The sequence below is a fragment of the Callorhinus ursinus genome, unplaced genomic scaffold (assembly GCF_003265705.2).
Source record: "Callorhinus ursinus isolate GAN/ISIS: 27379988/994484 unplaced genomic scaffold, GSC_fseal_2.0 scaffold65, whole genome shotgun sequence".
NCBI lineage: Eukaryota > Metazoa > Chordata > Mammalia > Carnivora > Otariidae > Callorhinus > Callorhinus ursinus.
In genome coordinates, this window is record NW_027397127.1 from 3,294,605 (window position 1) to 3,312,704 (window position 18,100).

Here is an 18,100-nt window from a genome sequence, read left to right on the forward strand (position 1 = left end):
GAGAGAGAGAGAGAGAGAGAGAGAGAGAGAGAGAGAGAGAGAGAGGGGTTTGGGGGAGAAAAAGTTCCATTTGGGTTATGAATTTGAAATGCTCACTAGGCAGTGAACATTCAGGACCAAAGTTTAGCAGGAAAGCAGAGAAGAGAACTTTCTCACTTTAACAAGTACAGTAAATGTCTGCAAAGCCCTTTGGGCTATGAAATGTCATACAACATACAAAATTATCCCTCCCCTTCAGAAGCTTACTGGGGTAAGAAAGCCAAGTCACGGGCTCTACATAAAAGTAAGTGTAACACAGGTCAGACTCTAAGAGGTACCTCAAGGAAGAAGCAAAGTGGTCTGGGTTTGAGGAGGAGGGATCGCCTCTGGCTGGGGCAATCAGGGAAGGCTTCCAGAAGGAAGTGAGATTCTCTGATTTAATGAATCTCTGTAGCCTTTCCTTCAGACTCTAGTGCCTGCTGATTCACCCCTTCTCTGAATGCCCTGAGTTCCTAAGTTGTTGTGCCTCATGACAATGTAGTCAATTTTTCCTAACGCTAAATGGATCCAGTTTGAATGACTGTACTTTATTCTGACATTTCTTTTTATGAAGTGGTGCGAACAGAAGAGTCAAAGGGGCGTGGGCTTTTTTTTTTTTTAATCACGTCCTTACTTGGCAAAATCTCCTGATTTGGAAGGGAGTAGCCTTCACCAGTGTGTGGCCACCACCCAGCTGAGAACCTGACACTCTTACCATCTGTACCGCTTGCACAGGCCATCTGAACACAAACATGACTGTTCTATTACTTGTTTCATGTGAGTTTGGCTGGTCTGTCAGTGAGATCCTGCAGGCCAGAATCACTGTGGGTCTCTCTTGTTGTGACCCTCTCCCCACGCACCACACAGAACTGGACATGGAGCAGATGTACAGAAATACTTGTTGAAATGGCTAAACTGATTCACATTGATCTTGCATTCCCTTCGCCATGAGCAAGTCAAATTCTGTTCTGCTTTGGGTTCAGCATGTGAACCAAGCATTAAAGCCACGTGATTATTTAGACAGCTGTAGGAGCAAGAGTTGCATGCGATGGACTGGTGAGGACCTAGGGAGAGAATTCTCCTCACTGAATGAATGAAGTCAGAGCTCTGCCTAGGTGAAATCAAAACAGTTTTGCTAGTGGTCTGGGGGAAGGTGGCGCTCTTACCAGTAGAACCTGACGTTATTCCTATCAAGAATCTCTCTTTCGAGGGGAAAAGAGCTATTGAGCCCCTCCATTTACAATACAGCTTTATGTCAAAGGAAAAAATCCAGGGCTTTTCCAAAGGTCCTATACAGTAAGGAAAAATTTCATTTTCAGCTATTGCCTGAGAGCATTGGAGAAATGAAGCATCGTAGATTTTTTAAAAATAAAAGGAACTGCACCGAGGGCCCTAGCAGGTTTGTGAAGAAAAGATCTGGGCGGTTGTAAAGGGGGTTCCTATATAGATCTGGTCTGGGGCGGCTAAACCAAGAAACTAAGATTTTCAGCGTCTCCTCCCCCTCCTCCCCTCCCCTGTGTCCTTAAACTCTGCATCTTCCCTCCTGCCTTTCCTAGTTGCCACTCAGGAGCCCAGACCTGGGCTTCTGATCATTGTTCTTCAGCTTTGCTGGTGTGCAGGCCCCTTATAGGTAGGTAACTGGCTAATACGATACACTCACTTTTAAACTGTTAGTTAATAGTTTTATATGTTACCACCTCCTAAAAACATGAATATACTTTCTTTTTTTAAAGATTTTATTTGAGAGAGAGAGGATGAGCAGGGGGAGGAGCACAGGGAGAGGGAGAAGCAGATTCCTCCCTGAGCAGGGAGCCCAATGCAGGGCTCGATCCCAGGACCCCGAGATCATGACCTGAGCCAGGCAGATGCTTAACCAACTGAGGTACTCAGGTGCCCCATAAAAACATGAATATAATTTCAACACCTTGACCCAAAGCAATACGTGACAGGAGCATTTTGGTCACTGTGGCCAGGCCAGTGGGGACAATACTGGGAAATTCAGCTTTCTGCAGTCCTCAGTTCATACCATCCATGGACTGCCTGAGTACAGTGTTGAAGGGCTTGGTCTATAGCATCAGCCAAGCCAGGGCTCCAGTCCTGGCCCTACCACGTACCACAAATGTGATCTTGAGCTCGGTTCCATCATCTGTGAAAGGAGTGTAATGCTAATATCTGCCTTTAGGGTTGTTGTGAGGTGATGCATGTGAAATCTGATACAGGGACACCTGGGTGCTTAGTAGGTTAAGCGTCTGCCTTCGGCTCAGGTCATGATCCCAGGGCCCTGGGATCGAGTCCTGCATCAGGCTCCTTGCTCAGCGGGGAGCCTGCTTCTCCCTCTTGCTTCCCACTCCCCCTGCTTGTGCTCTCTCCCTCTCTCTCTGACAAATAAATAAAATCTTTAAAAAAAGAAAATCTGATACAATGTTTGGCACATTATAAGAGCTCAATATATGGTAGTTAATCTATGTTAAGAGTAGTTCGTCATTTCAACTTCCAGGAGGCTTGTCTTAACTACCACACATCACCCCCTATATACACTAAGGAAAGAAAGCTTTGGAAAGAGAGCATTCCACCAAGGCTCACCTATCACATACCTATTTATTCAATCACTCATTTAACAAATATTTATTCAGTGTTTACCTTGTGCCAGGCATTTAGCAAAATACTGGGAATATAATGGAAACTAAGACATGCTCCTATTCCCTGACCAATACCCAGCCCTCTGGCTTTTAAGAAGCTCTCATACTGGGCTCCTGGGTGGCTCAGTGGGTTAAGTGTCTGCCTTCGGCTCAGGTCATGATCCCGGAGTTCCAGGATTGAGCCCCACATCGGGCTCCCTGCTCAGCGAGGAGTCTGCTTCTCCCTCTGCCCTTCACACTGCTTCCGCTCTCTCTTGCTATCTCAAATAAAATCTTAAAAAAAAAGAAGCTCTCATACTCCTCAAACTTTGGTGTTTTTTTCTTTGAAGCCCCCTGAGGAAGAAATTGGGAAAGGGCTCTATCCTCTGCATTAAGCCACAATCTAACAACCCAAATACAACATCACCTCCCATGAAAAGTTAAAAAGTCACAAAGGGAAAACACTTCCAGAATGGTGGAGTTGGGACTTCTGAAAATCCACTCCTCCAAAAAAGCAACAAGGCATAGGAAAAATATTCCAAATAAACATTCTCACAATTCTGAAAATTAACCAAAGGCTTGTAATAACCAGAGGAGCATGTATTCAAGAAAAACAGCTGAATCTTGGTAAGAACAGCAAGTTTTGCAATATTTTAACTTGCCTGTTCCTCTCCCCCTTTACCAAGCCCCACCACAGTGTTAAAAACCAACAGCCTTGGAACCATAGCAACTGTGAAGAGCAACAGCTTGGCAGCTTCTCCACTGGAAAGGAGAAGATTGAGTTTGGAGCTCCCCCAAAAGACCCATCCCCAGAAAACTGTCATTATATGACCTGTCTGGCAACTCCCTAGAAAAGCTCCATTTACAGAGCTTGTGTTTATGTGATCTTACTCAGGACCAACAGCCCTTTCCCTAAGGGCATTTGTTGAAAAATTCAGCAGAAATTGTTTCACATCACAGCAGCCTGGGAAACAGTAGATAGCAGTTGAGGCAAACGATAGGCTTAACAAAAAATAATCTGAATCCAGAAATAGATAAAAAGGATTGTACACCATGACCTAGTGGAATTCATCCCAGTAGTGTAGGAGTGATTCACATAACAAAATCGATGTATTACATTACATCCATAGAAGGAAGGGAGAAAACACACATTTCAATTGACATAGGAAAAGCATTTGACATAATCCAACACCCTTTCATGATAAAAAAAAAAAAACACTCAGAAAACAGATTAGAACTTCCTTAAACCGATGAAAGCCATCTATGAAAAAGCCATAGCTAATATCACACTTAATGGAGACCAACTGAAAGCTTTTCCCCTAAAATGAGGAACAAGACAAGGATAGACTTATTGATAAATGGAATAGAATTAAGAGTCCAAAGTAAACCCTTACATTTATGGTTAGTTGATCTTCAACAAGGATGCCAAAACAATTTAACGGGCAAATAATAGCCTTTTCAAAAAACAGCGCTGGGACAAGTGGATATCCACATGCAAATGAATGAAGTTGGACCCCTTTCTCACACAATATGCAAAAGTTAATTCAAAATGGATCAAAGACCTAAATACAAGAGCTAAAGCTATCAAATCCAGAGAAGAAAACCTAGGTACAAATCTTTGTGATCTCGGATAGGGTAATGGTTTCTTAGATATGGCAGCAACAGCACAAGCAACAAAATAAAACACAAATTGGACCCCATCAAAATTAAAAACTACTGCTCTGATCTCTGTACAGTTTGGCTCTTAGTACAATCGAGCATCCAACGAGTACACACTCTGCTGTTTTTCCTGCAATCTCTCCTTCTGAGGCATTCTTGAAATAGAGTAGAGATTGATTAAATAACCTGTCAAATTTGAACTTCAGTATGCAAACAAGAATAGGATTGTGCTTTCAAGGCTCACAGATGTTTTGGGGTTCGATACTACGTGGTGGCTTAACAAAAACTTCCTTTATAATATTTTAATTGCAGTTTGTTCTTCCAGAATCCACACCACCCTACACTACTCTTGTCAGATGTAAAAACAGAAAATAAAAACCTGTCCAAAATTTAAAATTACCCTCTTCAGCCTAGTCGAAAATCAGAGCAGAGGCAGTGAAGATAGAGGTTGGATGGTAATATCCTTTATTCAAAGAAGCTTCACCTCTGCACTTTTGCCTAAGGGAAAGTGATTTCTGGGGTCAGAGTTCTTGGGGATACATGAGGGGAAGTCCCAGGCAGTCATAAAGACCACTGCTGACATGGTCCAAATATTTGTTTGGTCCTAGCAGCAGCAGGGAAAATATCATAGTACAGGGACTGGCAAACTACAACTAAAGTGTTAATTGGCAGGGGGCACCTGGGTGACTCAGTCAGTTGAGCATCTGACTCTTGATTTCATTTTTTTTTTAAGATTTTATTTATTTATTTGACAGAGAGACACAGCGAGAGCAGGAACACAAGCAGGGGGAGTGGGAGAGGGAGAAGCAGGCTTCCCGCTGAGCAGGGAGCCTGATGTGGGACTTGATCCCAGGACCCTGGGATCATGACCTGAGCCGAAGGCAGACGCTTAACGACTGAGCCACCCAGGCGCCCCTGACTCTTGATTTCAGCTCAGGTCATGATCTCAGGGTCATGAGATCAAGCCCTGTATCAGGCTCTGCACTCAGCAGGGAGTCTGCTTGAGATTCTTTCTCTCTCTCCCTCTGCCCCTCCCCAACCTCTCTCTCAAGTAAAAAATTCTAAAAAAATAAAAAATAAACACCCATTCATTTACATATTTACATATTGTCTATTGCTGAGTTAGCACCGAAACAGTTGAGTAGTTTCTACAGGAACTATATGGACTGCAAAGCCCCACATATTTACTATCTGGCCTTTTACAGAGAAAGTTTGTCAACCCCTGCATCAGTACATCAGTCCAGATATCTCCATTTGGCATCACACAGACAAATCTAACTCTGCATGCATCTCCGTAAACCCGTCCCAGCTTCAGTGTTCCCACTCTCAGTTGATGACACTAATAGCTACCAATTCACCCAAAAGAGAAGTCCCCCACCCCTTTACACTCAATCCCCATCTATTACTTCACTCCCCATGCATCACCACATTCTGCCACTTCCTTCCACCTCCCCACAGCATTTTGCATCTGAGCGAGGCTTTCCATTTCCACTGCCATTACCTTAGTCCAAGTCACAATCATCATATACCAGATTCCTAACCGGTCTTCCTGCCTCGAGTTTTGCCCACTTTCTGCCCCCCATTCATCTCCCACTCGATCCCCAGAAGGATCTTTCTAAAATCTAAGTCTGATCCTATCACATGCATAATAATATCTGCAGCTAAGTTTGAATGAGCCCTTACTATATGCTAGGCATAGTTCTAAGTACTTTGTATGTAGTAAGTGATCTTTTTTTTTTCAAGAGTTATTTTTTTTAAGATTTATTTATTTGAGAGAGAGAAAGCAAGAGACAGAACATGAGTAGAGGGGGAGGGGCAGTGGGAGAGGGAGTAGCAGACTCCCCACTGAGCAGGGAGCCTGATACAGGGCTAGATCCCAGGACCTAAGCTGAAGGCAGACGGTTAACTGAGCTACCCAGGCACTCCTATTTATTTATTTGAGAAAGAGAGAGAGTGAGAGTGTGTGTGTGTGTGCGCATGAGTAGGAGGAGGGGCAGGGGGAGAGGGAGAGAGAGAATCTCAGGCAGACTCCCCACCAAGTACAGGGCCAGCATGGGGCTCGATCCCACCACCCTGAGATTAGGACCCAAGCCAAAATCAAGAGTTGGTCGCTAAACCGACTGAGCCACTCAGGCATCCCATAAGTGATCTTAATTCTCACACCAACCCTGGCTGGTAGATGCTATGATCTCCATTCTTCAGACAAAAATCACTGAAGAACAAAGAGAACCAATGCAATCTAGCTCCAGAGTCTACACTGGAGAGTCTTAACTACTCCACTACTCTAAACACACACAAATACACACACTCACACTCGCACACACTCACACACATAAACATATTGCTTATGGCTCCCTATCTCTCTTAAAATGAGTCATACTATTTACAGTAGCCAAAGGTTATCATTTTAATTTTCTGTAACCCCTGTCTACTTCTCCAGCCCTATCTCCTGCCATTCACAGCTTTGTATTTCAAGCTGTAGCCACCCCAGACTGCTCTAGTTCCTCATACAGGTCATGTTTGTTTTTTGTTTTTGTTTTTTTTTAACCTCGATGCCTTTAGTCACGTCATACCCTCTGCTTTGGCTCTTCATTCCTTTTCCCTCTCCATAACTCCCTTTCCCTCCCTACACTAACCAACTTCTACGCATCATGTAATGCTCCACTCAGGTATCACCTGCACCAGGGAGCCTTGGCTGAGCAGTCCAGATTTGCTCTCCTTTGTGCTCCCATTATGCTTTGTTCATATCCATTTTAACTTTAAGCCCTTACTATACTGTTTTATAACCACCTTTTTATACCTCCATCTCCCTCACTAGATGGTGCACTCCCAGTGCTCTTCCCACTGCATCCAAACATCTTGCTTTACCCTTCTACTTTGCTGTCCTTTTTTTTTTTTTTTAGGACTTTTTCATCCCAGCCTCTGGCATAGGCTATTGTGCCAAGAAGAGTAGTAAGAGACTAAAGGATTGTGTCTATGTGATCCAGGACACGTTGGGGATCATAAGCATCTTTGAAGAAGATGAGATCACATGATAAAAAAAATTTCAGAGTTTATTTTTGATAGTTTCATAATAGTAAAGTGCTTTAGGGTAGTCTAGACTCCCAAACACATAATGGCTCAAACACACTAGAATCCTCTCAGTTATGTAACAGTCCAAGGCAGGTATTGGCAGGATAGTTCTCCTCTATTTGGTCATTGATGGACACGAGCTGACAGAAACTCCTAGGTCATCCTGGGTTACATCCCAGTCAGCCAGAAGCAGGAGAGAACATGGAGGAACACACACGGGAAACTTCTATAAGCCAGGCCTGGAAGTACCACCCATCATTTCTCAGCAGTCCCACCATTATTAAGAACTTAGTCATGTGGCCACATCTCACTGCAAGGGAGACTGGAAGGTGTAGTCCAACTGTGTGCTCAAGGAAAAGCAGAATGGTTCTGGTGGGAAGCCAGTGACCTTCACAGATATACTAACAGTAAAGTTGGGCTAGTCTACCTCGGGTGTCAGGTAAATGATGGAAGAATTTTATTTCCTTTGTCCTAGTAAGCTATATGGTACAGCTCTATTTAACCTTTCCCATGGGAAGCTGGGAAATGTAGGCAGTATTTAAAATCACGGCTGACAGTTGAGCTCCCTATTGAGTTGCTTACCAGGAAGTGGAAGCTTGATGATGACTTGCAATGCTGATGATTCCTTAACTATTAATCACTGACACTTTGGAGATTGCCATTAAATAAAATCCCAGCTGAGTTAGTACACAGTGTCGTAATTTGGGCCCCCAAATATTGTTCCCTCTTCTGCACGTCTAGACTTGAGAGGGTGTTAATAGATGGCAAAGCAGCAAGCTGATTCACTGCTAGCCAACCAAGAGGTGCTAGATCCTACAGTCTCTTACTACTCTTCTTGGCACAATAGCCTATGCCAGAGACTGGGATGAAAAAGTCCTAAAAAGAAAAAAAGGACAGCAAAGTAAAAGGGTAAAGCAAGATGTTTGGATGCAGTAGGAAGAGCACTGGGAGTGCACCATCTAGTGAGGGAGATGGAGGTATAAAAAGGTGGTTATAAAACAGTATAGTAAGGGCTTAAAGTTAAAATGGATATGAACAAAGCATAATGGGAGCACAAAGGAGAGCAAATCTGGACTGCTCAGCCAAGGCTCCCTGGTGCAGGTGATACCTGAGTGGAGCATTACATGATGCGTAGAAGTTGGTTAAGCGTAGGGAGGGAAAGGGAGTTACGGAGATTTGGTTTTGAACCAAAGGGGAAAAAAGACAAAATCAAGCAGGGAACTCATTTCCATTCTAAACCATAGCCACAGGCATGAGCTTATTCTCTGCCAGTTTGTGTTTGCCCAAACATAGCGCACATTTGTTGATGACCTCACGTAAGCTCGGGGAACGAGTAAAAGTGAACCAATTTGAAACAAAATGTCCCCATGATTCTCTGCTAAAAGGCATGGATATTCCCAGAAGAACTTTGTAAAACAGCTGCCCAGGCTCTACTCCCCAGAGATGCTCATTTAGTCAGTCTTTGGTGTAACCTGGGAATCTGAATATTTTAATTTTCGCTGGATGATTCTGATGGAGAGCCAACGTTTGTGAACCATTTCCCTAACATAATGGGAGGAAGAAGAGGGAAGTATGATGAAGCACAAACCCAACAGAGTGATTTTGCTTAATATATAAAGCAAATAACCCTAAGGAAAACCCAGTCTCATAGTTTGACATGTAGAGCTGTCTCTGGGGTTAGATCCATTCATGGAAATCTGGAAAAAAGGCCTCTTCTGGGGATTGGCCATGAAGCTGGCTGTAAACTAGGAGAGGTATTATGAATGTAGACGTCCCCCTGGACGTCCAAGATGCCTAACTTGTCCTCTTTCTTCCCCAGTTTGTTGCTCAGCCTAATTGCCAACAGTTACTTGCCACCCTGTGGTACGACGGCTTCCCTGGATGGCGACGGAAACACTGGGTAGTCAAGCTGCTTACCTGCATGACCATTGGGTTCCTGTTTCCCATGCTGTCTATAGCTTATCTGATCTCACCCAGGAGCAACCTTGGGCTGTTCATCAAGAAACCCTTTATCAAGTTTATCTGCCATACAGCATCATATCTGACCTTCCTCTTCATGCTTCTCCTGGCTTCTCAGCATATCGTCAGGACAGACCTTCATGTACAGGGGCCTCCCCCAACTGTTGTGGAATGGATGATATTGCCTTGGGTTCTCGGTGAGTTGAAGAAACCAGGAGCTATGGCCAGATTGCCTGCTGCTCCTGTTTACAGAAAATACTGGAACAGGCAGATGGACTGGCCCTGAATCAGGACATCTTCTATTTGTGCTGTGGGGAAGCCCTTTGTTGGGAGTCTCAGAAATGTGGTTCCTTCTTCCCCAGACCCTGGTCACTTAGTATTACCTGGCCCACAGTGAGATTGGCAGTGAACCCAGGACTTAAGTCTGCTAACCTAACATCTTCAAGGACAGGAAATTGTCTTATCAGTTGGTGTGGAAGGAAAGCCTAGTATCAGTCAGAATGGGTTTCAGGTAAGCTAGACAGAGCAAGTGTTAATCAATCTATTCAGTGCCCTTTCTATAACTCAAGAGCACTTGAACCTTTCTTGTGGCTACTCTACAAAATCCTAGTACTTATTCAGGGTCCACATCCTATATGGGTAATGATTCCATAGTCGGGAGGAGAACCTGGGAAATTCACACAATTCATGGTAAAAGGAACTTCACCAGTAGTCTCCAAGCATGTTTTGATTGCACTGGACCTTCCAATGCATTGCTATCCTTCATATCCTTGCTACTCAAACTGTAATTCCCAAATGAGCAATGTCAGCATCATCACCTGGGAAATTGTTAGACATACAGAATCTCAAGTCCCACCCTGGATCTAGGGAATCAGAATCTGAACTTCAACATGATCCCCAGGTGACTGACATGCACTTTAAAGTCTGAGAAGCACTGTCTTAGACTAGAGCCACACCTTTTACTGGTTTCCCGATTCCAAGATTCAAGAAACATCTATGTCATCAAGCAGAATTCCACAAAACCCCCCACACAATGAGAGGAGAAAGGAGAAAAGAGGATTCTAAATTATTTTGGGGCCCTTTGTCTAGTGTCAGCCTCAACATCCAGTAATTCGGTTGGTGGTCAGCTAGCTCACCTCAAAAACTTACTGAGTTTTCCCTCTAGCACATGATGGAAACTAAAGACTATAGGATAATACTGACCTCATTAGTTTATTAATGAAATTAATAAATTTCCTACTTCAAAATGGGAATAGAATAGAATCAAGCACCCAAAATTGCCAATAGCATTCCAGTAACTATAATAATAATGCTAAAAGTGAGTAGTATCCGGAAAAGTATAATGCATGAGCATCTTCAGGTAAAGCCTATCAGGTTTGGCAAGTCCACAACTGAGAGGTGATGCAGGAAAGAAAAAGAGATATGTTATTATTACCATCTCTGGGGGCTTCTCTCCAGTGATCTCAATCCATTCATTCTTTCTGCCTGTCTTTACTCAGGGGAATCCTACTGTGATGACTATGATACTATTTTGGCCCTGTCTAGAAATAAACCTCTTGCCTCCATTCTTTAGGTTTCATTTGGGGGGAGATTAAGGAAATGTGGGATGGTGGATTTACTGAATATATCCATGACTGGTGGAATCTGATGGATTTTGCAATGAACTCACTCTACCTGGCAACCATTTCCTTGAAGATTGTGGCCTATGTCAAGGTAACTTGGAATGTTTGCCCTTTTTCTTAAGCAATGATTTGGGTTACATTAAGCTTTAGCATGGGGAGCATGAAGCGTTTAGGGGAAAATTGTTGACAGTCCAATCCATGCGGGAAAGTACCATATAAACAGACATTCTTTCAATAGTTTGTAAGTAGTTTCCACCTAAGTGAAGAAAAGAACAATTTACAAATGAATCTTCAGCTTCTTAAACTCTGACAGAAAAGGGTCTTCAGCCACCGACCCACCCAGTCAGTGTTTAAATCCTCTCTACAATATCCTTGCCAAGATGGTCCACTGATGCTTCCATAGGTCAGGGACAGAAAACACACTGAATTCATAATCTCCAAAAACCTCTCTTAACCCTTGTCACTTCATTAAAAAGTGCTACTTTATGTTTTTCTAATATTATTTTCCCTGTGACACATCCATTAATAATCCTTCTTCCCTGGGGGGTCAAACAGAACAAAGCTCTTCCTTTTTCTGAGTAGTGCTTCCAGTGTGAAGCCATCTCTCCCTAACTTGCTGACCTGACTCTTCTCAAAGCTAAGTATTCACACTTCCCTCAAGTGTTCTTCATATGACAGGTAGAGGAACCCTAGAAACTTCACTGCAGGAGACAGATTTTTAATCATCTCTGCCTCCCTCATTACTTCCAGCACCCGGATGATCATTCAAGCTGTTATAAATCCAGCTTTTTGAGTATCACTCAACCTATGCCTCTGTACCAATTCAGATAATGAACACACACACGCACACACACAGAGTATCTTAATGCTTTTCCCACACAACGTACAGCCTAAATTATCCTGAAAAATAGCCTCATGTCCAACATCTCATATTGGGTAGTCCTAGGCTCTGGGTTCAGATTTGGTGCTCATTAGATGATAGAATGGCTGGCTCTTTCTACCCTGAGTTGAACTTCTCCAGCATGAGAAAAAGCTGACAATTCAATCTCCAAGATTGTCTAGTCAGTCATGCTTTTTGGCACTAACTCCCACATTAGGGAGTTTTAGAATGGGAATATGGCTGTCCCCCAAATCTCCAACAACTTATTTTTATATCCCTAATATGCATATTGCATAAATGTGAAGACCTTGGGAGTTAGTTATGTGGAGCATGAATATTGAATGCAGTCATGAAACATTTTTGAAAGAAGCCTAAGAGTATGCCTTATACTTGTGGTGATCGTTTAACACATACTTACAACTTCCTTACAAGAAAAAGCTGGTGAGGAAAATGTTTGAATCTCTCTGGTTAATGTGCCTGGATGAAATTCATGTAATTCTGGCACTCTGCTGACTAAGTAACACTGTTTGCCTTAAAAAAAAACAAAAAAAAAAAAACAAAAAAAACCTCTTCCTTTGGAAGTGTTATTTATACACAGGAGGGACAACAGATTATCAATCTAGAAATTGGTGGGTTTTGCTTAAACAAGAAAGTTTAGAATAAATGATCAAGAAAAGGATTTACTCTTAGGTATATAAACATGTCTATAGATTCCCAATATTAACTAATTTTATAACCTATTCAATTTCACTCGCAGGGATTCCAAGGAGCTAGAACTTCCCCATCACATAGTGGAAGGATAAGTCACCTCTATTAAGCTGAATAAATGCCCCTCAACTGATAAACACTTAACCCAAAGGAGACATTTGCCAAAAAGTTGGCGTTTTAAAAAAAAAAAAAAGGAGAATTAATTAAGCAAGACATGCCACATGCAGATTTGGATTCGCAATGAGAAATTGCAAATGGTCAGTCTGGTCTGCTCATCCACAGTGACATACTAGTCTGAGATGAACTTCCCCAAGTAGGCTGAGACAACCTCTATGAGGTTAAGCCACAAAAGCTGGTCCCCAGGCCCCTTGAAACATTTCTGATCACCGTTGTACTAAGGCAGTACAGAAATGCCATGGGATAAGCTGGCCTTACAGAAGATCCTTTATTAGAGCAAAAACAAGATACATACTCCACTGCACATGGTCTTCAACAACAGAAACCAAAAGGCGCATACCAAAGTATTCAAAAGGAATAAATACACATAAGATCTGCCTTCAGTGCCCCCCAGATAATCCCACAAATGGAGAATAATTATCTTTGTGTCTTCTAGGATAGTACCACCTAGATTTATCCCACCACCACCTTACTTCCATACATTCAAACTGAATTTGAACTTTGGTACCCATTGAGTTATGGTCCTTTCTTCAGCCAGTACTTGGCTGAAGACACAATCTTCCACTCCGTCCTTATAATTAAGTCCCTCCCTTAGGCTGGCCCTCTTCACATTTTGCTTCTGAATTGTCAGAGTGCCATTTATACCTCTTTGAAAGACATGGAGGCCAATTTTCAATCTGAATTCTATCTCAAAACAATATAAGAAGAATCACTTGCCTCCTAGTATCACTAACTCAAGAATCAGGAAACCTGAATGTAATCCTTGCTCTGACCCAAGCTAGAATACCATAGGTCATCCTTCTACCTCCCTGGGCCTGAGATTCTGCCTCTGAAAAATAAGCAGATTGAACTAGATCAGTGACTGTCAGCCTTTTATTTTTTTCCATGAAAACATATCTTGAAGTTAGAACTTATTCAGAACTTCAATATATTAGAGAGCTCAAAGATTGAATCTGGATTGAGGAATCAACCTCCCAGGTCTCCTCTTTGGCTCCCAGAGTGGCTCCCAGATGCCTCTACTGAACCTTCAGTCTTCAGGGAACACAATTTGCAAACCACTTGTGTTAGACCAGGAGCCATCAAACTATGGTCTGCAGACCAAATTTGGCCTGCTGCCATATCCATTTGTTCACGTATTCCCTATTAGTTCTACAAGGAAGAGTTGAGTAGTTGTGACAAGGACCATATAACCCACCAAGCCAAAAATACCTACTATATGGCCCTTGACAGAAAAAGTTTGCTGACCTTGATGCTAAAAGAGCTCCAAGTTTATTCCCTGCTCTCATATTCTATAATATCTTCCTCCAAAGGTATAGATGCAAAACACAGATTTGCCATAAGAATCATTTTTCACACCTCTGAACGTTCTACAAATGCAGACTCACTGTCCCCCGGGCAGCAGACTTCCCTGTGCTTACAGCTGTAATTATGGAGGGAGAAAATCCTGAATTATGAGCTGTGCATGTTCCAGTTGTTAATTTCTAGTTTTAAAATATAAGTCTGTTTCATTATCAGTAGTCTCCATCTCTCACATAGAGCTCAGAACTTTTAAAGACCCATCTAACATATGTGCTGTGACATCAACTATCATTTGAGTGAATATTTAATAGAGATAATGCCAAACTGAGTGTATGGAGATCGCAATTTTAGTCCTGGCTCTGCCACCAGCTTGCTGTGTGATCTGAAGCAAGTCACTCTGCCTATCTGGATTTCAGTTCCTCCACTTGTAAAACAGGCATGACAATGCCCACCCCTCACCGCAATGGCAGCCAACGTGGGGTGTTTTTGTTGTTGTTGTTTGGGAAGGAAAAATGTAGAGATACAAGATTTGGCCAAGAGTGTATAAAATGGATTAGCCACCTAGAGTTCATCTAAAACAGAAGCACACGGGTGGCAAGGTCTCTCCCAACTCCTCTGACAATGAAGAATATTGTATACCCACAAATGATTTTACCACCACCAGTTTTGTCAGTTGTTGGAACTGAAGCACAGTTTAGAAATGCTAACAATATGATTTGGCCCCCAATGCAACATTTTCTCAGAAAAGTTGTTTACATTTAGTCCTAAGAAATTGCGATATTTAGATGAGAGCTCTAGGCAATATGCTTCAGATTGAATTCCAGGCAAAATCTACTTCTGTCTTGGGGAAGGTAATACGCAAATTCTTATATTTCCATAACATCTCTCTTTATGGAGTACACATTCTCTCACATATGGATACATAGTCACAAACCTGTGCAGTGGATAGGAGTAGATATTATACTATGCATTATTATACTATACTATGGTGAAATGGAGAGATACAAGCAGTTTTAAGCCCAAAGCCCAAATCGGACCTAAGGTCTCACAATGAAGCCATCTTTCTATAAAGCTGCTCCCCATATTCCAGGAGCTGGAAGTCCAGAATAGGGCTGAAAAATGGGCAACCAGCACCAGAAATACTGGCTCTTCCCCTCCTTCAACCCCCTGGTTCTTCATTTGTACTAGAAGGACATTTGAACTTGTAGGGCTGTCAAAGGAACTCTAAAATACATGCCTACACCACCATGTGGCACAGTACTAAATTCACTACCTGGAAGGTTGACATGCTTTTTGTAATAGTCTGAAATACATTATAGACTGCTAAAATTCAGCAGAAGGCTGAGTAATGACAAGGTTGCTCTAACAGCCCCAAACTGCAAGTCAGCCAGGAAGTCAGGATGAACACTGCACACCGAGGAGGCTGAACCTATCCCTAGTCCTTCAGTAACTACAAGTTGTCCGTGGTGCTCAGAAGGAAACGGGGGGATTGGGGAGGTAAATCTGATTTGAAATCTCATTAGGAAGCAGAGTAATTTGTCCCCACTACCTGGGGTGTACCAATGGCGCTGTTCCAGTGACACTCCCCAACAATCTGGTAAACTCACAGTCAGAAAATGCCTGTGGATAAACCACAGGTGGTTGCTCCAGATGATTGCTCCAAAATTCATTTTTCTCTGTATATATGCAGGGAATATATTTGGGTGAGAGTGGGAGGAAAAGAGTTATTAGCATCATATATTGATTGGATAGGGAAAGGAGACAAACAGTGCCATGCACGGGGCCTGTTGTATAAATGAATGCTTGATGCTTACTTTGTAGCTTTATTTGGGTGCTAGACAGGAGAAAAGAGGAAAAAGTTTTACAAATGTTCACTGTACCTCTCATCTTGTGCACTTGTTTCTTACAGTATAATGGTTCTCGTCCAAGGGAAGAATGGGAAATGTGGCACCCGACCCTGATTGCAGAAGCACTCTTTGCAATATCCAACATCTTAAGTTCGTTGCGTCTCATATCCCTGTTCACAGCCAACTCCCACTTAGGGCCTCTGCAGATCTCTTTGGGGCGCATGCTGCTTGATATCCTCAAATTCCTCTTTATCTACTGCCTAGTACTGCTGGCTTTTGCCAATGGATTGAACCAGCTTTACTTTTATTATGAGACCAGAGCGATCGATGAGCCAAACAACTGCAAGGGAATCCGATGTGAGAAACAGAATAATGCCTTCTCCACGTAAGACCCCCCCCCACCTTGGCCTTTTTCTGTTTTCTCTTCCTTTGCTCTATTTTCAGTCCACAGCTTTATCACTGTTTCTTTCTTTTTTAAGATTTTATTTATTTTTTGACAGAGAGAGAGACAGCGAGAAAGGGAACACAAGCAGGGGGAGTGGGAGAAGGAGAAGCAGGCTTCCCGCGGAGCAGGGAGTCTGATGCCAGGCTTAGGACCCTGGAATCATGACCCGAGCCAAAGGCAGACGCTTAACGACTGAGCCACCCAGGCGCCCCTTTATCACTGTTTCTTGTCAGTGCACACAAACCTCACTTATGGATCAACCCAAAGGGTCTGAAGACTAAGAGAGGAAGCAGTTAGGTGAGAGAGGAAAGAGACAAACACACACATGGGCTCCCAGGAACTCATCTAAAGAGGTAGTTCTGAATGATTTTGGTAGCACCTCATATTTTTAAAAGAATTTGTGGGGAGGGAATAAATTCCTCACTCAAAAAAGCATCACTAACCAAGGAAATGAAAGAGCAAGGCTATTCCTCTGAACAATTGATTACCGAAGATAATTTAACTATTCTGAATCAAGAACAAAGAAAAAGGATGGATGCAAGAATTTCTTAACACAGCCTGGGATATGATGATGTATAATAAGAAACATGTATATGGCCTTCTTGTTTCTAGCACAGAGCTCCTAAAAGCCTTGGAATTTCCTAAGGGCCAAGAGTGACAAAGGTGTCTTTTGCTGTGTTAAGGACGTGACTTTTGGACCCCCACCTAAGGATGGAGGCTGGTTGCCAGGGGAATCAACCATGTGACTAAAGGGTTGAAACATTCAGTCCCACCCCTCAACCACCAGGGAGGGGAGAGGAGCTGAAGATTGAGTTTAATCACCAGTGGCCAATGAGTCTAATCAATCATGACTATGCAATGAGGCCTCCACAAAAACCCAAAGGATAGGTTTTGGAGAGCTTCCAGATTGGTGAACACATGGGAATTTGGGGACAATGTGGTGTCTGGAGAAGGCATGGACGCTCTGCACCTTTCCCCCATTATTTTGTTCTATGCATCTCTTCCACGGGCTGTTCCTGACTTATATCCTTTTATGATAAACCAATAGTCTAGTAAGTGAAATGTTTCTCTGAGTTCTGTAAGCCACTCTAGTAAATTAACTGAACCCAAAGAGAAGGTTGTGGGAACCCCTGATCTGTAACCCATCAGTCAGAAGCACAGGTAGCAACCTGGACTGACATTCGAAGTGGGGGAAAGCGGGTAGTCTTGTAGGAACTGAATACTTAATCCACAGAATCTAACATTATCTCCCAGTAGTGTCAGAATTGCACTGAATTACAGGACACCCAGCTGGTGCTGGAGAATCCGTGGTATGGGGGGAAATCCTCCCCACATTCACATGTTGGGTTCAGAAGCCCTTAGTTGGCGTCAGAGAAATAGAATTTGCTAAAAGAGCCCTGACACATGGAAACGTGTGGTTTGGGAAGAGAAAGGATAAAAGGGCAGGGGATGATGAACCTTTGATCCCTGGATGGCTACCTACTCACCCACAGTATGAAACTGCAGCTGCACTGTGATCCATTACTAAAGATAAAAATTACCAATGGAATTTAGAAATGGTGGTGTTGGAGAGGAAAATTTTTCTTTTACCCTTCAAAGGTTTTTCCAGCTGGTCTAAGAATTAAATTGATATGAGACAGAGAAACAGGAGAAAATCAAATTTAATTTCGTATGTATGAGAACCCCCCATACCTGAAAGGTTCAAAGACAGAAAGGTAAAATGAGGTATATATGCCATCCTGAGCTAAGGAATGGGATATAGGCCTGGGGCTTCAAAGGGTGATTCACAGGACAAG

General features: G+C 42.8%; 2 protein-coding genes across 3 annotated transcripts in view; one reads left to right on the forward strand and one right to left on the reverse strand.

Moving 5' to 3' along the window:
* The window catches only part of TRPC5 (transient receptor potential cation channel subfamily C member 5), a 255,909-nt gene that overhangs the window by 198,486 nt on the left and 39,323 nt on the right, over positions 1-18,100 (forward strand). Inside the window, exons 5-7 of the mRNA XM_025853732.2 lie at positions 9,187-9,523; positions 10,900-11,039; positions 15,922-16,244. Of these exons, the coding sequence (XP_025709517.1) occupies positions 9,187-9,523; positions 10,900-11,039; positions 15,922-16,244 (800 nt within the window). The remainder of the gene's footprint in view (positions 1-9,186; positions 9,524-10,899; positions 11,040-15,921; positions 16,245-18,100) is intronic.
* Positions 1-18,100, reverse strand: part of TRPC5OS (TRPC5 opposite strand) — a 57,842-nt gene that overhangs the window by 34,928 nt on the left and 4,814 nt on the right. The window lies entirely within an intron of this gene.